Raw genomic sequence first — 14416 nt, 5'->3', positions numbered from 1 at the left:
AAGAAATAAACAATGTAGGAATACAATAAAAAAAAATATAATATTTAGAGGACAATGGGGGAGAACACCTGATTAGAGAGAAAGCTATATACAAAGCAGGTGCTTTGTACAAATCTTGTAGAAAGCACTTACTTGACAGGTTGCCACGATTCTTGTTCAAGACCTCTGTGAATGGACTGGGCAATTGATGATTCCATGAGATCAATGTAGCGGATGACCATGGGAACAAAAATTTCCTGCAAGTGCTTGTGAAACTTTCCATTGCACAAAAATGCTTTAAAAAGAAACAAAACACAAACAAAAACATCAGGCCTTCCACTAATTTATTTTCCTATAGGAAAGAATATCTCTTAAAATGTTTTAGAACATAAAAGCATTTTAAGAACAAATACATATAGTGTCTGTCACACAGCTTGTGTAGGAAGCACTGTTCATAAAATATATATAAAAAATGAAGTTCTTCATGAAGACTCTGCAGCACATTTTTCAATGTCACTGTTATGAAAACCAGGCACATACCTAACTGCTTTGTCGAGCCAGAACACTTTTTAATATTCTTAAAATACACTTCACTAAATATAAGCCTTAGAAATTTTGTTAAATACTTAGACAACAAGACAGAACCAAGAGAAAAAAAAAAAAGTATTTGAATATAATTCAATTATTTTTATTCTCCTTATGTCAAGGACAGCAGAGGTTACAATAAACCATTCCAGCTTCAATATGTTATGTGCGAAAATATAAAGATATATAGCCTTTCCTTCAGAGAGCTTATAAGAAAAAGGCAATATGTGACATAAGAGTGTTTGGGGGATTAAGAACATTTACCCATTTGCTCTGTGCCCTCAGGAACCAGTGAAGTCCTGAATCACTGCCCATACCTACATGCAACGTGTCTTGGTATGCCTATGTATCTCAAGGCCTGTTCAGTATGCCAGAGCCCACCACTATTTAAAGCCCACCAACTATTTAAAGGAAATGCTGAAAACCAGTTGCTTAAAATGCTTAGGGAAGCTGATGACATAAAACACTGTTAGAGGTTTTCTCTTGCTTTTTGAAAGAAACAGAGATGACTGGTGGGGGATTCTGTAAGCACGAAGCATTTCTCAAGAGAAGTAAAGCAACTACAAGAAATAGAAAATTACCTGCTCCACAGATAGGATTTACTGCATGTATGTACATGTAAAAACTGTATGTACAATGTAAACTGAAGAGGCTGTAAACCGAAAAATGTTTGCCATCACTGCTGCTCATCCCGATAGCCCTTAAAATGTTCTTTAACGCCAGGGGAGTTTTAGGTTAGATGTTAGGAAGAGCTTCTTTACTGAAAGGGTTGTGAGGCATTGGAACAGGCTGCCCAGGGAGGTGGTGGAGTCACCATCCCTGGAAGTTTTCAAAAGACGTTTAGATGTAGAGCTTAGGGATATGGTTTAGTGGGGACTGCTAGTGTTAGGTCAGAGGTTGGACTCGATGATCTTGAGGTCTCTTCCAACCTAGAAATTCTGTGATTCTGTGATTCTGTGATTAACAAAGCCTTACCCTTATGGCGTCTATGTCCTACCCCACCAAGGGAGCGTATCAGTTTCATGTTTTCCTGTCTGTATTCATCCTTGAATCTATTATTAGGACCCATAAGGATATTCCCATGTGTCATGTAGGCAAGCTGAGCCACAGGGAGACATTTTCATGGTGTTGGTAGCCCTTATTTTCTCCCACCCTTATTCTGCTGTTTTAAACTATCTTGTGCCTTCCTTCAGCTTTATCTTCAGCTCAGTGTGGTTCAGGCTTGGATGTACTCACCTTTTCTGTCTCAAGATGCCAAACTTTTCAAATGGAAAGGCAATGGGAGCAGCTACTGTCTCTAGGGAAGACATTCGTATCTTTCCTCTATGGTTTCTGTGTTTCTCCTCCCATCTGTTCCTGCTGCCAGACTTGTCATTTGGCATGGAGAGGTACCTCAACTGCATTTTGAGGAGGCTTCCATTGCTTCCTATGAATTAAAAAGCTAGATCACGGGGCTCATTACCAGGGAATACATCTCAGGAATCTATAAAAACTTCTTGTTCTACCACTAGTACAACTCCATGTATAACATACAAAAATAATTTCTGCAACTTCCAGAAACTCCTTCATCTTCCATTTGTGAATGATATTCACCACAGTCTAAATCTGAGAGAGATGGAAACTATGGAGAAAACGTGCCACCAAGTTTCATTTCCCCATTGCTGCCTGCACTGCAAGGAAACAATGTCAACATTCAGCATGTCTGGACACTATTTTTTTTAAATTATTTTTTTATTTTTTTAAATAATGATTTTAAAAAATGAAGCTAAGAACTATTTTCTTTAAAATATCATTGCAGTGATGGGAAATTATGTATTAATCAATTTTACCTAAAGAGAGAAGATTGGTAAGATAAACTCCCTCTGCATTTGGCCACCTGCCTCTCTCTTGCTAAGAATTTCAATATTTTTAGCTAATTTCAACCATATTAGACATGGGGGTGGAGATCTCCAGAATATGAAGTTTCATGAAAACAGGCAGCTAGGTAGCAGACAGAGATTATTAGGGTTTCCACTGAGAAAAAGGCAGCAACATAAGCTTGTCTCTTATTAAACACCTGAGAATCCACCCTGGAGAGCACCTATGGGTCCATTACAAACATGCTCCATTATTTATACTGCTCATAGAACTACTTGCTAACTAGCTAGTTCTGGCATAATTAATTGTGTATCAGGCACTCCAAACAGTGTTATTTTTATTCTCTTGTATTTATATATCTTAAAATTGCAGCATATGTGACCAACAATAACAACAACCTAAAATAATTTGGATATTAACAGAAAGACATGGAAGCTTGCCCACATGCTGCGTGTTTCACAGTAAACAGTGGATGAGCACTGCCTTTCAGAAACAAAAGGTGGCAGGTAGCAAGCTACATATAAGGCTGATTTTTCAAGGCTACTTTGAGCTTAAAAACAACAAGAAGAATACAACCGTGTCAATTAAGTCAATATTGCTGGTTTATAGTGAATCAGTTCAGCGCTGGCATTAATGAGGCAATCACAGCTACTTGAAGGGATGAGCTTGTAGTTTACTGTTTTCTGAACACACCGCTGAAATGCTCTGCTACCAGACCTACTCAGGGAATTACAGTAATAGAGCCTCATGGGCAGGAGGGCAACTCTTGTTATTCAGAAGTCAGAATGAAATTTAAAGAAGGCACAGGCAATAAAAGCTGTTCAACTTAGAAAGCTGAATCATTTTCCTAACATCCTGACATCAATCTTTGCAGGGAAATGAAACTATCTAAACTGATGCCAAGCCGCCTCCTCCGACTGTGCCTCCAAGTAGATCCCTCTGTATGTGGGCACACACACACAAGCACTGTTGCAGATCAACAACTCTGAACATTCTGTTTTCCCAGGGCTGAGGACATGGCAGATCCAATTTACCTATCTGGAGATCTTTGTCAAGGATTACTGCAAGGCAGGGAAAAAAACTCAGAGTGCAGGGGTAAGTGACAGAGCTGAGTATCATCAGCAGACTCATGGCACTCTACCCTATGATTAGAATTGATCTCACCAAAAGGTACCACCTGTGCATCAAAGCAGATGGGAAACAAGAGATCCTTGAGGAAATGCCACACTTCAAATCCCTCAACTACCACTTGTCTTCAAAGCTATGTAGCTTAATTCTCCATTGTCTTGTCAATATAGATGCCCCACATGCTCTTCATATGAGCCATCTCATATTCACACAAACAACAACAAAATGAAAGCCTACAGCAGGGCAAGGTAACATGTACACAATATCAATGGAAAATGTATTGCAGGAACAGAAACATCCCACAGAAAAAAAAAATATCTTGAAATACAGCATAATATTATATTATTCAACCTTTACTTTTTAGGTGGTTGAAATATATTAAAACATGACATGAGAAGACCAGAGGTGAAAAGTATAAAGTAATGGTGCAGCACTGGAATTATGTTTCTCCTGTAACAGCAGGAAAAGAATCTACTTTTCTTATGTACCTCAGATGCTTTGGGGCTTGTTTTCATTTTAGGCAAAGCTTGGGAGTTACCCTGGAGTCAACTTAGTAAGCTGTCCTCAAGAGCTTCTGCAAAATCAAGGGAAGGGCAGAATGACACAGGTTATCACAAGTGGCAAAATTAGCACTTTGGCAGACAGTCTATAATCATCCTGCTCTCTATAGGATTCTCAGGAAGGCAACACTTGAGTTTCCTGGCACATTTTAAAATCCTAGTCAAAAATAGTAAATTTCAAGAAGGAGGTTTCCTTGGAGCTCCATGTTTTGTTTGTAGCAGTTGAGAGTCATCCAATACCCCAAAAGAAGAAAGATGGTATTTCCATGTATTTCTTGTTTATAGTTCATTCTGCCTCCACAGAGCATTTGTTAATCAGTTACTTAAATTCTGACTAAAATTGCAAGTGTCTCAGCTTATATACTAATTGATATGTGTTTTGCCATTAAAAGTGCATTTTAAAGAGACAATATGTGGAGGCAAGCTGTAAATTTATTTAAGGAGTAAAATTTTCCATCCCTCTTAGAACTTTGGCAATGAAACTGCAAATAATTTCATCTTTACAAGACAAGGGGACACAAACAGCTTTTTGGCTTACTGCAGGTTTTTTTTTTTTTTTCCTTTTTTTTCTTTTTCTTTTTTTTTTTTTTTCAGGTTATGATTTCAAAGCAGCTCCTAGCAGGACTGAGCAAAAATCCTAAGTCCCTGATCTGAGAAAAGAGTCCCACTACAATTAATGTGACATGTAATGTTTGATGAGAGGTATCTCTGTGGATATAAAGTTTGCTTTCATTATCTTGAATCCTAATTGTTCTCTATCTCTATCCTGTAGTTTAATATGGAGGCTATGATGGTATACATAATTTCTAGTACAAAAGTGGTGCAAAGCCTGTAACAAAGAAGGAAGATGGTGCTAGTTTTGGTATTTGCCTCTATGCTACTACCAAGAGCAACACTGGAAAAAACCTATCAGAGAATTCCTGTCAATAGTCATGATAATGGCAATGTGTTCCAAGAGGCTAACTCTCAAGATGTTTTTTTGTCCAAGTCAGCTATATCAGACAGGTGTGCCATGGTTGCACTAGAGCAGGTACACATGTATTTTGCTGAGTGATATTTGATGGAAAACAAAGGTTATGAGTTAACTTTATAATTCTCCTAGTTTTGACTGATTTGTGCCAATGCTCATCACAAAACACTAATGTGATTATGCTGAGCAAAAGCACATAGCACAGTGTATCATGCCAGCAAATGACACAGCTAAAGTTCAATGACATTAGAATAGAAAAAAAATATGGAAGGAGCAGAATATTGAGATACACAAATCAATAAACCTCTAAAGTAAGTTAAATATAGAAACACTTCATGCACATGCCAGTAAAAGATCTCTCTAACACCATCTTAAACCAAGAGGAATTGACATCTGTCTTTCTCGAAGCACTAAAAAAAAAAAAAATAATCTGAATAATTAAATAACTAGAGAAAGTAAATAGCCCCCTAAAGCAGTCCCTTTCATAACATAATTTATAGGCTCAGTGGAGAAAATTAAAGTCTTCATTACAGAAAATACAATACAGTCCTGGGAAAACCAAAATACAGTACAGTCCTGGGAAAACCATGTCTTTCTTCTAAAAATACTTAATTCCGGAAAAAATAACTGCTATCATAGAGAGATATTGGGTACTTTTATCTCTGTACAATCTGCAAAGCTTTATACAGTCAGGCACAATTGTGTATGAACAATAGAAACTTTGGAGATCATTAAAGATAAATTATGAAAGCAACTACAGTATTTTTTTCAAACCTTTAGATTTTGAAGATTCACAGCGAAGTTATCTACAATCTATTACCTACCTCTGCAGTACATGCCAGTTTGTTATTTTTTTTTTTTTTTTTTTTGTTAGCTCCTGTCAGAAAAGCTGAAATATTTTATAAAATAAGAAGATCGTACAGCTCCTTCCATTTTTTATTTTTTTTTTTAAAGTAGTTCTTCGGTTAGACTGTAAACAAGAGAAGAATAATCACTGATGAACTCTGAAGAAACCTCTTAATTTTTGTGGAAGAAGGTAAGAAAAAATGGAAAAACCTAGTGACTCAAAATGGAGACCTCCATAATGGAAATGTGAAGAAAGAAAGCATCAGTCAAGACTTCCTCCTCCTTTTACTTCATGAACAGTTATATACTGTATTGGAAAATGCATTTTCTTCTCATTGTAAAATGAATACTGGCTTTGAAGTATTTGGCTTTAAGCATGTTCAATGTTTTGTATTCTATATGAAATAACACATTTAATTTACTTGAGTAGTAAAGACTATGGATTTTCGTTCTTGCAAAAAATATATTTTAGTGACATAGTTATAATGTAATCATGCATTAATTTTTTTTTTAATGCTGTGAATGTTAGATTGTTTCTATATCATTTGGAGTTTGCTCGTCAGGTTTACGTGAAAACCGACTCCTGCGTTGAAGACTTTGAGCTCATTTAAAGCTCTTGAGATAGAATAACACGCAGGTGTCAGTCCTCCAAATTTCACTGAAGATTAACCTAATATGCAATATGGTGACCTAACAGTTCTTCATTTGAAAGAAATCTGAAAAGTAATCTCTGATATAGCTGGAGAGTGAGAATAACCCAGTGGGACTTCCACCTCTTCATTTCCTAATGAGTTTTTTGATAATGAGAGGTGACTTTGCCAGTCACTGTGGGCTCTATTATGGCTAATTTACTCCACTTCACTCTCCTTGTTAATTATTAACACTAGCCTTTTTATCCTCATGAGGCCACATTCCAGTTTTTCCCTTTTTAGATTTTTTTCTAAATCCATCTTTATGTGATAGTTTTCAGGAAAAGGTTTTCATTTAGGGTAAAACCAGAATTATTTATTTCATTTTGGAAGACTGTAAAATTGATTGTTATAAGCATGGGGAGCTATTTCTAACGGCTTTAACGCACTTGCAAGGTGAAAAGGATGTTAATTAAAGAATAAGTACTGTGGTTATATTTCACTTGGGAATCAGTTCTTGGTAGAATGATCACTTGCCACTTGCTAGCATATCCACGAATTAAAAGGTGACTAATTTCCATGGTTGCTTTCCAAGAGTTCTGGGGAAAAGTAGGGTATAATTTTCCAGATGGCTTTCACTTGCCAGAAACTGTCGTTTACTATATCTATTACCATTAGGGAATTACTGAAATTGGTATACAGGTGTGACATTTCATACAGAAGTCATTTTTTTATCTTTCAGTTCAGGCTTTACAGTCTTGCTAATAATTGCTTTGACGTGAAAAAATATTTCTTCAAGTTTTCATAAAGTGTCTTTCTCAAGACTGATTGAATCATTTAGCATTATTATACGTGTAATTTTAAGGAAAGAAAAATCAGTAGCCTACCAGCATGTAGGCCTTCCCTTCTTTGCATATAAGGGCAACCTCTGTTTGTTTCTATTACCTCTGTCAGCTTGGAACCAATGCACAAAATAATACAAATGACTCAGTAAGGTAGTTAATACTGGTGCCACAAATCCTTCTTTTAGGATTACTGAAAAATACCTTCACAGCTTTCAGAAACCAAAACCTCAGAACATCTAAATTCTCTTTGACCTTTGCACCCCATGAGTATCTAGTACCATTTTAGTATATTATTACAGTCAGAACCACTTTATTATCCAGAAACTAGGCAGAATTAGAGGGTCTCACTATACTGTCAGCATTAGCAATGTAAAACAAACAAACAAACAAACAAAAAAAAACCAATCACCACTGTTATTTTAAAATGTAGCTGACTATGGAAATAGTGGCAAGCATGTACAACAGAGTAAGGACACAGAAATTTCCAAAGAAAATTGAATCAGATAAACTTGTCTCCGATCATTCCTCATCCAAGATGGAATTAAATACACTGATTAGGACTGTCTTTGCTCCCAAACCAAGTTTTATTCAAATAATATAGTTTATGGGGAGAATGGTACCCTATACCAGCATCACTGAAGCTAAGTGAAGGTGCTGAAAACACTGGAAGAGCCATTATGCTTGCAAAGGCAACATGAATTTGCAGATCTGTAGGCCTTAGCTTGGACTTGAGGGCAGCTTTCAGTAAAGAATGTAGAAGCATCTCTTTGAAGGTGCTCTTCGTATGGTTTCAACTTCAGAATGGGGCAATAGTCCAGACATGGTAGCTTGTAGTTCGCGTTTCCTAATGCTAACCTCATTCTAACCCCATTGGTGTACTCCTTTTTTCATGCCTAATTCCCACTGTGTACTGAGTATAGATGTCAGATTTTTAGTCTGGATTTTAGACCTTATGCAGAGGATCAGACAGCCATTTAAAGTAATGTGGAACCCACTCTGCAGGAGCCTAACTCTGATATGAGATCTGCCCCAAAATTGCATGATTCCTACACTCTTCTGAGCAGCTATCTAAATCAAGCTTAAATTACCAACCATCATGGCACTTCTGTGTAGCTTGTTTGTCCAAAAAGGGACCCAGATCAATCTTTTTCAAATATCTTAAATGAAGGGAGACACATTTTCTTTCACTAAGAAAACACATGAAAAAATAAATCATCAGGAATATGGCATTTCATGTCTTACTATGTGTGAGGGTACAGAAACATAATTCATAAAAAGAGACCTCTAAGACTGGATTTTAATGTTCTGATGCTCTGCCCTAGACCATATCCAATGCAGTGCAGGAACAGTGACTCTCAAGAATTCTTTTTAAGATTCAGCTTTAGTTTAGTAGACCTGTCCACTTGCCCCTTTTCCTCCATGAGAGTAGTCATCTATCGTGTTACAGTGATCTGGGCATTTGCTAGTTGATCCATTTCATTATATGGTGCTGTGCCCAAGACGTACTATACTGAAATGACCTAGATATATCAATAAACACTTGGCAGCTAAGGGTAACAATATACAATGATAAATAATAAAGGTTGCAATACATGTCACCTTGGAGAAAAGCTCTTGAATAGTATTTTCCATTCTTTCAGTCACACAGTTTCCCTACACAGAGCTAAAATTCTTAAAAGCTATTAAACTTCCACAGACATGAAATAGATTTTCCAGGAAGAATTAAACTTGATTGTTTGTTTGTATCTATAATAATAATTAAAAAATCAAAATTAAGAATAACTTCAATAATTGACCAGAAATAATAGTATTCAAACCTCTATAATAATAATGAAAAGGCAGGTAATTTTCTCATTTTTAAAAACTAGAATATTAATAAGCATGTAAAACAGCACAAACATTTTTTTTTTTCCTTTATGGTGCTTTAAAATGCTATGAAAATTATTTCCCTGTAAAATAAGGTAAAATTTGATGTTTTAAAAATAACATCTAACCAATTTTCTTGTGTTTAATTTTTTATTTTTGTAATTCCATTATTAAAATCACTTTCACACAAAACATGCCTAGGAGATCACTGAACTATTATAAAAAAATGAAAATTGGCTCTTTGAAGATAAATTAAAGCAAGTTAACAAATTTTGGTCACCAACTTCAATAATGATACAACAATACACAAAGTGAAAACAATACTGATTTGCTGTTTGTATCTTCCCCCATTTATGCTATGCCCACAACACCTTTACAAACATAACTGGTCTGAAAGTAGTGTATATGAAAGCTTAGAAGGAAATATTAACTACAATTTTATTTAAGCAGTACAGATCAGACATGAAATATTAAATACCTATTATGCTACTTGTACATCATTTATTTAAAACTAAGCAAAATTTGTGATATTGAATGGTAGCCAGAATAAGGAATTAAATGGTGCATGGATAAAGAGAAAATACCCAAATTCCAAAAATGGAGCACCAAGTTATATATATTATAAACACGGACACTCATTCTTTAATTTTGAGAATTATATTAATTAGAAACAAATTTCTAGGGTGTGGGGACATTGTAAAAAATCTTATGCACACAGGAAAAAAAAAATAAAAAAAAAATGAACGACTTACTGTCATTTCTGAGGGAGTTATTCAGCAGCTGGAAAAGTGGGAAGCTGTCCCAGGAGTCCTGTGGCTGTGCCTCAAGTGCTGAATCCATATCAACAGAATAAAGAGACAAAAACTTCTCTGCATGCTCAGCCAGTAATTCTGGCCACCAAGCAAATGCCTGCAAATGTGATGAAATAGAATTACTCAGCACAAGTCACAAAGAGATGTGTTGGATCTATAGCATTTGGATATGTCACTGCTTGTCCTATCTTATTCAGAGGATCTGAAAGGCCCAAAGTGAAAAATATGAAAATATTTTGTAAAACCTTGCATCAAATTGATTTCACTGGGAAAGAGGATAGAACAAAAATGTAAAACAAATAAAAAGCAACCTTTCCACCAAAAAAACTTGTCAAGAGCTCCATTTGAAAAGGACTATAAATCATAGAATCATAGAATATCCTGAGGCCAGAGCAAGGAAAAGAAAAAGGGCCTTATTCCTTTCCATATGCTTTTCTTGATTTCATTTAAAATTCAAGCTATACATAATCAAATTAGTTTATTTTTCATTTAATTGATGTATATACATTTTGCCCTCATTTCTTAATCAGAAGGGCTGGTTTTAATACAAAGTGTTATTCCTTGAAGGTCTCTACTAATTTTCAGCACCTTAAGAACATGTTAAAAATGTTGGTAAAAAAATAAGATTCTTAGGCAAACTTAGATTAAAAGATGAAATTGTGAAAAATAGTGCATCAGTAAGTAAAGCCAACTCCACATTAAAGACTGCTTCATATGTAATTCTTGTACCTTTTTACTGTTGTTCAAATCTAGGTTTTGAAAGGTCAGTATTGAAACTGAATCAGAGGGAGCTGTGAGCCTGGAGTTAAAGATGAAGGTGAAGTGAGCTTATGGAACAGGATGAATATCACACACTGATGAGACTGTTTTGTTTGTTTTGTTCAGAATTAATGAAAACATCTGAAGGTGAGAAATACCTACGCATACTAGATAAGAAAAAGTTTTTGCTTTCAAACCTATTCCCCTGTCTTCAAATAACTTGTTTTGAATATTTTTGAGTAATCAATATAGGATGTGCATAACTTGATCTATGCAAGTGCTGAGTTCCCACAACTTCACATAAAGTCATAGAAATACTCACTTGCATTTCTGAAATGGAGATCCTAGGTATGCAGACTTTATCTACTCAGGCCCAAAAAGTATTGAGTAAGAGGTAACATTTGAAAACTTGTCTACAAATATGTTCTTGCCTCCTGGACTTTCCGATGGTCGCCTATAATACATTTTTGGGTGGATGATTGTAGCTTAAATGGAGAAAAGATGAACTGGCAAATGTTTTAAATAAATGTTTAGCATCCTGAAAGCATCACCGAAAGACACTTGATGTGTTGTATTGTCAGGTCTTAAGGATGCTAATTGACATCACAGTGAAAAGGACAGAGGAGGCTTCAAAAATTTTGGCAAGAGTTTAAAATGTAGTCTTTTTCCTCAAACTGGAATAAGTTTCTCATTAGTAAATCCTGCTTAAATGGAAGCTCCTTACAGAATCATTCTTACCCTAAAAAATAACTAAATGCAAAGAAATAAACAAAGAAGAAAATAAACATATACACACTGAATGCTAGGAGTCTCCTTTCTTTTTTTTTTTTTTTCTTTTTTTTTTTTTTAATATTGCCAAAAAATCAAAAGAAACAACCCAACCCCAAACCGGAGCAAAACAGCACATTCTCCTTCCATCTTCTTCCCCTTTGTTAATGACACTTTGAATGACTCCAGATGGAAGTTCTTCTGACCCTCTCCAAAACTACATCACTGCTTAGGCAGCAATAACAGAATAACAAATAGCGCAGCTAAGATGGTTGTTCAGTCATAATGGATAATATGAAAATAGGCTAAAGGCAATTAGCAATTGGTGACACACATTCTAAGAGAACAATAGCACTGAACTGATTAAATGAAGATTAAAGTTTGGGGATTATAGAAAGACACAGAAATGTGGCAATACAACACCTGAAATAATCAGCACAATTTATGCTACACATTCAATGCACATTCAATGCACGGTACCATGCTCTAAATTGTGAATAATAATGCTTAGTTCATTGTAAGTCACATACCTCTCTTCCCTTTGGGAATCCCAGAAATTTGGAAGTGTTGTGAATAAAAAAAAAAATCTAGTATTAAAAAGCATGACAAACTGTTTTAGAGATTACTGATTCTTTTCATCAATTGCACCATCAAACACTGAACATTCACTTAACATTACAATGTGAAGTCACAATACTTAGTTTTCAGCTGTAATAGGGAGTGTATATTTTTTGTGATCTTTTTCTCATATATATTTTAATACTGAAATTCTTCATGTTCTATAAATGTCAGTAAAATTGAACATATGTTACATAAAACAAGGAAGGGGAAAATAATCTTAAAATTATCATTAATCTTTTCAAGCTGTCTTAGACTGAAAACTTTTGCTGAACTGATTTTTCTGAAGGTATGTGCAATATATTTATCCTTCTGAAAAATACCACATCTCTGACTGCAAATAGTATGGACGGTAACCTTTGAACAGAGATGTTCAATCATACACATATCATTTGATCTGTTTCTTTTGTGTTCTTTTCCACAGAAGTCTAGTATTTTTACATTAATGCAGTTCCTCAAAAGACAAAGACAACAATATATATATATTATTAAGTAATCATTACAGAGTAACACAGTGGCAACAGTAGTGTAGAAAAGGACCTCCAGGGAATTCATTTCGAATCATTGAAACAGCTGTTTCTTCAGTATAGGATAAAATATCTGTAACAAGTTCACACATGACAGATGTAGGATCAAAACTAGATTCCATAGTGTGATATTAAACCAGATGTTTTGAATGATCATATTTATAACTACATATACTAGATCATGTTTATTTCTTTGTATATTTTCCTCAAAAGTATTTATTGATTTTTTAGAACATTTTAAAAACAATTTCCTGAACCTTAGAAAACCATATTTATTAATTAAATGTTAATAATATGTACAATTATGTTTACCTGGTCAAGTTTATTTTTGTAGTACTTTGATATAAAAGGTGTTGCAATTCTAAATATTCTAAATATTATGGTTTCTGTATCACAAAGCAAAAGATTTGAGAGTAAGAAATGTAAAATTGTTCTGTTCTATGTTTTCTACCTTATAATACTATTTTTAAAAGTGCAAGTTTAAAACAATTACTTTTCCAATCAACGGAAGAGCAATCTCAATGTGATTATTATACCTGTCATTATTTTAATCTTAAAATCAAGACTTAAACAGCATGATGGAAACTAGCATTAAGTCACATTTTCTTTCTATTTTGAATGAGAGGTGAAAAGTTGGAAGGAACAACTGTATAGGGCTATGAATGTTTTCCATACCACTTCACCACCTCTGGCACAAAGATATTTTCTCTGTTTTATGCTCTTTAATTTTTGTTTCTGTACCTACAATACATTCAAGCGATTCAAGTAGAGTTTTATGTCACTTCACTTTTCATAAGCTTCAAGTCCCTTATTCCTCTGTAAATGTGAACTGCCTTAAACATATGTCAGAAAGTAAAGCTAAAATGTTTCTTGACAGAAATGCTTCGCATCAGGAGAGAAAAAATGTAGGAACAAACCATTCTCTACAGTTACAGCCTCACCTCTGAATGATGTTCTTCATTTTGTTGCAATACTTCAATACAGAGTTCTGCAAGGTGAAGAACCTCTTCCAGTTTTCTAGCAGGTGTTGCTTGGTTCATGGCCTCTATGTGAATATAAAAAGCCAACCAAAATTGCTTTAGTTAGAAATAAGATACAATAAATATGTTTTCTGTAGTAAGAGAATATGATGTCAGAAAGGAATGGGGGTAGTGCAATTCTCTGTAGCATAAGCAATTTCACATGTTGAAGACAATTATTTAATGTAAGTAAATGCAGCTGAATGCCCAGATCACAAGAAAGAGAAAATACTTACTTCACAAAGAATTACTGATCATTATAAACATTATCTGATTTAAAACGTGAGAACTAACAGGTGCATCAATGTATTAGATGCTCAACTTCTGCAACAAGCAAGTTCTAATTCTCTTCAAGGTCAGAGTTACAAAGACAGCAGACACTCGAGACCTTTTTTGTTATTGTACGCTCAGTACAATGCCTTTCTCACTAGATGACTCATTACTGTCATCAGCAAGATTCATGCATTTTGCAGCAATGAAAAATTCCAAACATGTTTTATCTGACATGACATTTAGGCATATTTAGAAATAAGAAAAGTGCAAAACAATAATTATTCAAATAACTCATTTCTACCTGCTGTTCACTAATAAGATTGAATCTAATCACTCTACTCAGTATTCAGTAAAAGGTAGCACTACAAAATACAC

General features: G+C 34.8%; 1 protein-coding gene across 22 annotated transcripts in view; it reads right to left on the bottom strand.

The window, feature by feature from the left end:
• The window catches only part of CADPS2 (calcium dependent secretion activator 2), a 315235-nt gene that overhangs the window by 53947 nt on the left and 246872 nt on the right, over positions 1-14416 (bottom strand). For 14 of the 22 annotated variants that reach the window (XM_035331849.1, XM_035331889.1, XM_035331938.1 and 11 more), the window contains 4 exons: positions 13691-13794; positions 12135-12143; positions 10018-10174; positions 133-274 (listed from right to left, as the gene is read on the bottom strand). In XM_035331849.1, the coding sequence (XP_035187740.1) occupies positions 133-274; positions 10018-10174; positions 12135-12143; positions 13691-13794 (412 nt within the window). The remainder of the gene's footprint in view (positions 1-132; positions 275-10017; positions 10175-12134; positions 12144-13690; positions 13795-14416) is intronic. The other 8 variants (XM_035331865.1, XM_035331921.1, XM_035331882.1 and 5 more) reach the window with 1 other exon arrangement.

The sequence above is a fragment of the Oxyura jamaicensis genome, chromosome 1 (assembly GCF_011077185.1).
Source record: "Oxyura jamaicensis isolate SHBP4307 breed ruddy duck chromosome 1, BPBGC_Ojam_1.0, whole genome shotgun sequence".
NCBI lineage: Eukaryota > Metazoa > Chordata > Aves > Anseriformes > Anatidae > Oxyura > Oxyura jamaicensis.
This window is presented reverse-complemented; position numbering and strand designations above follow the sequence as displayed.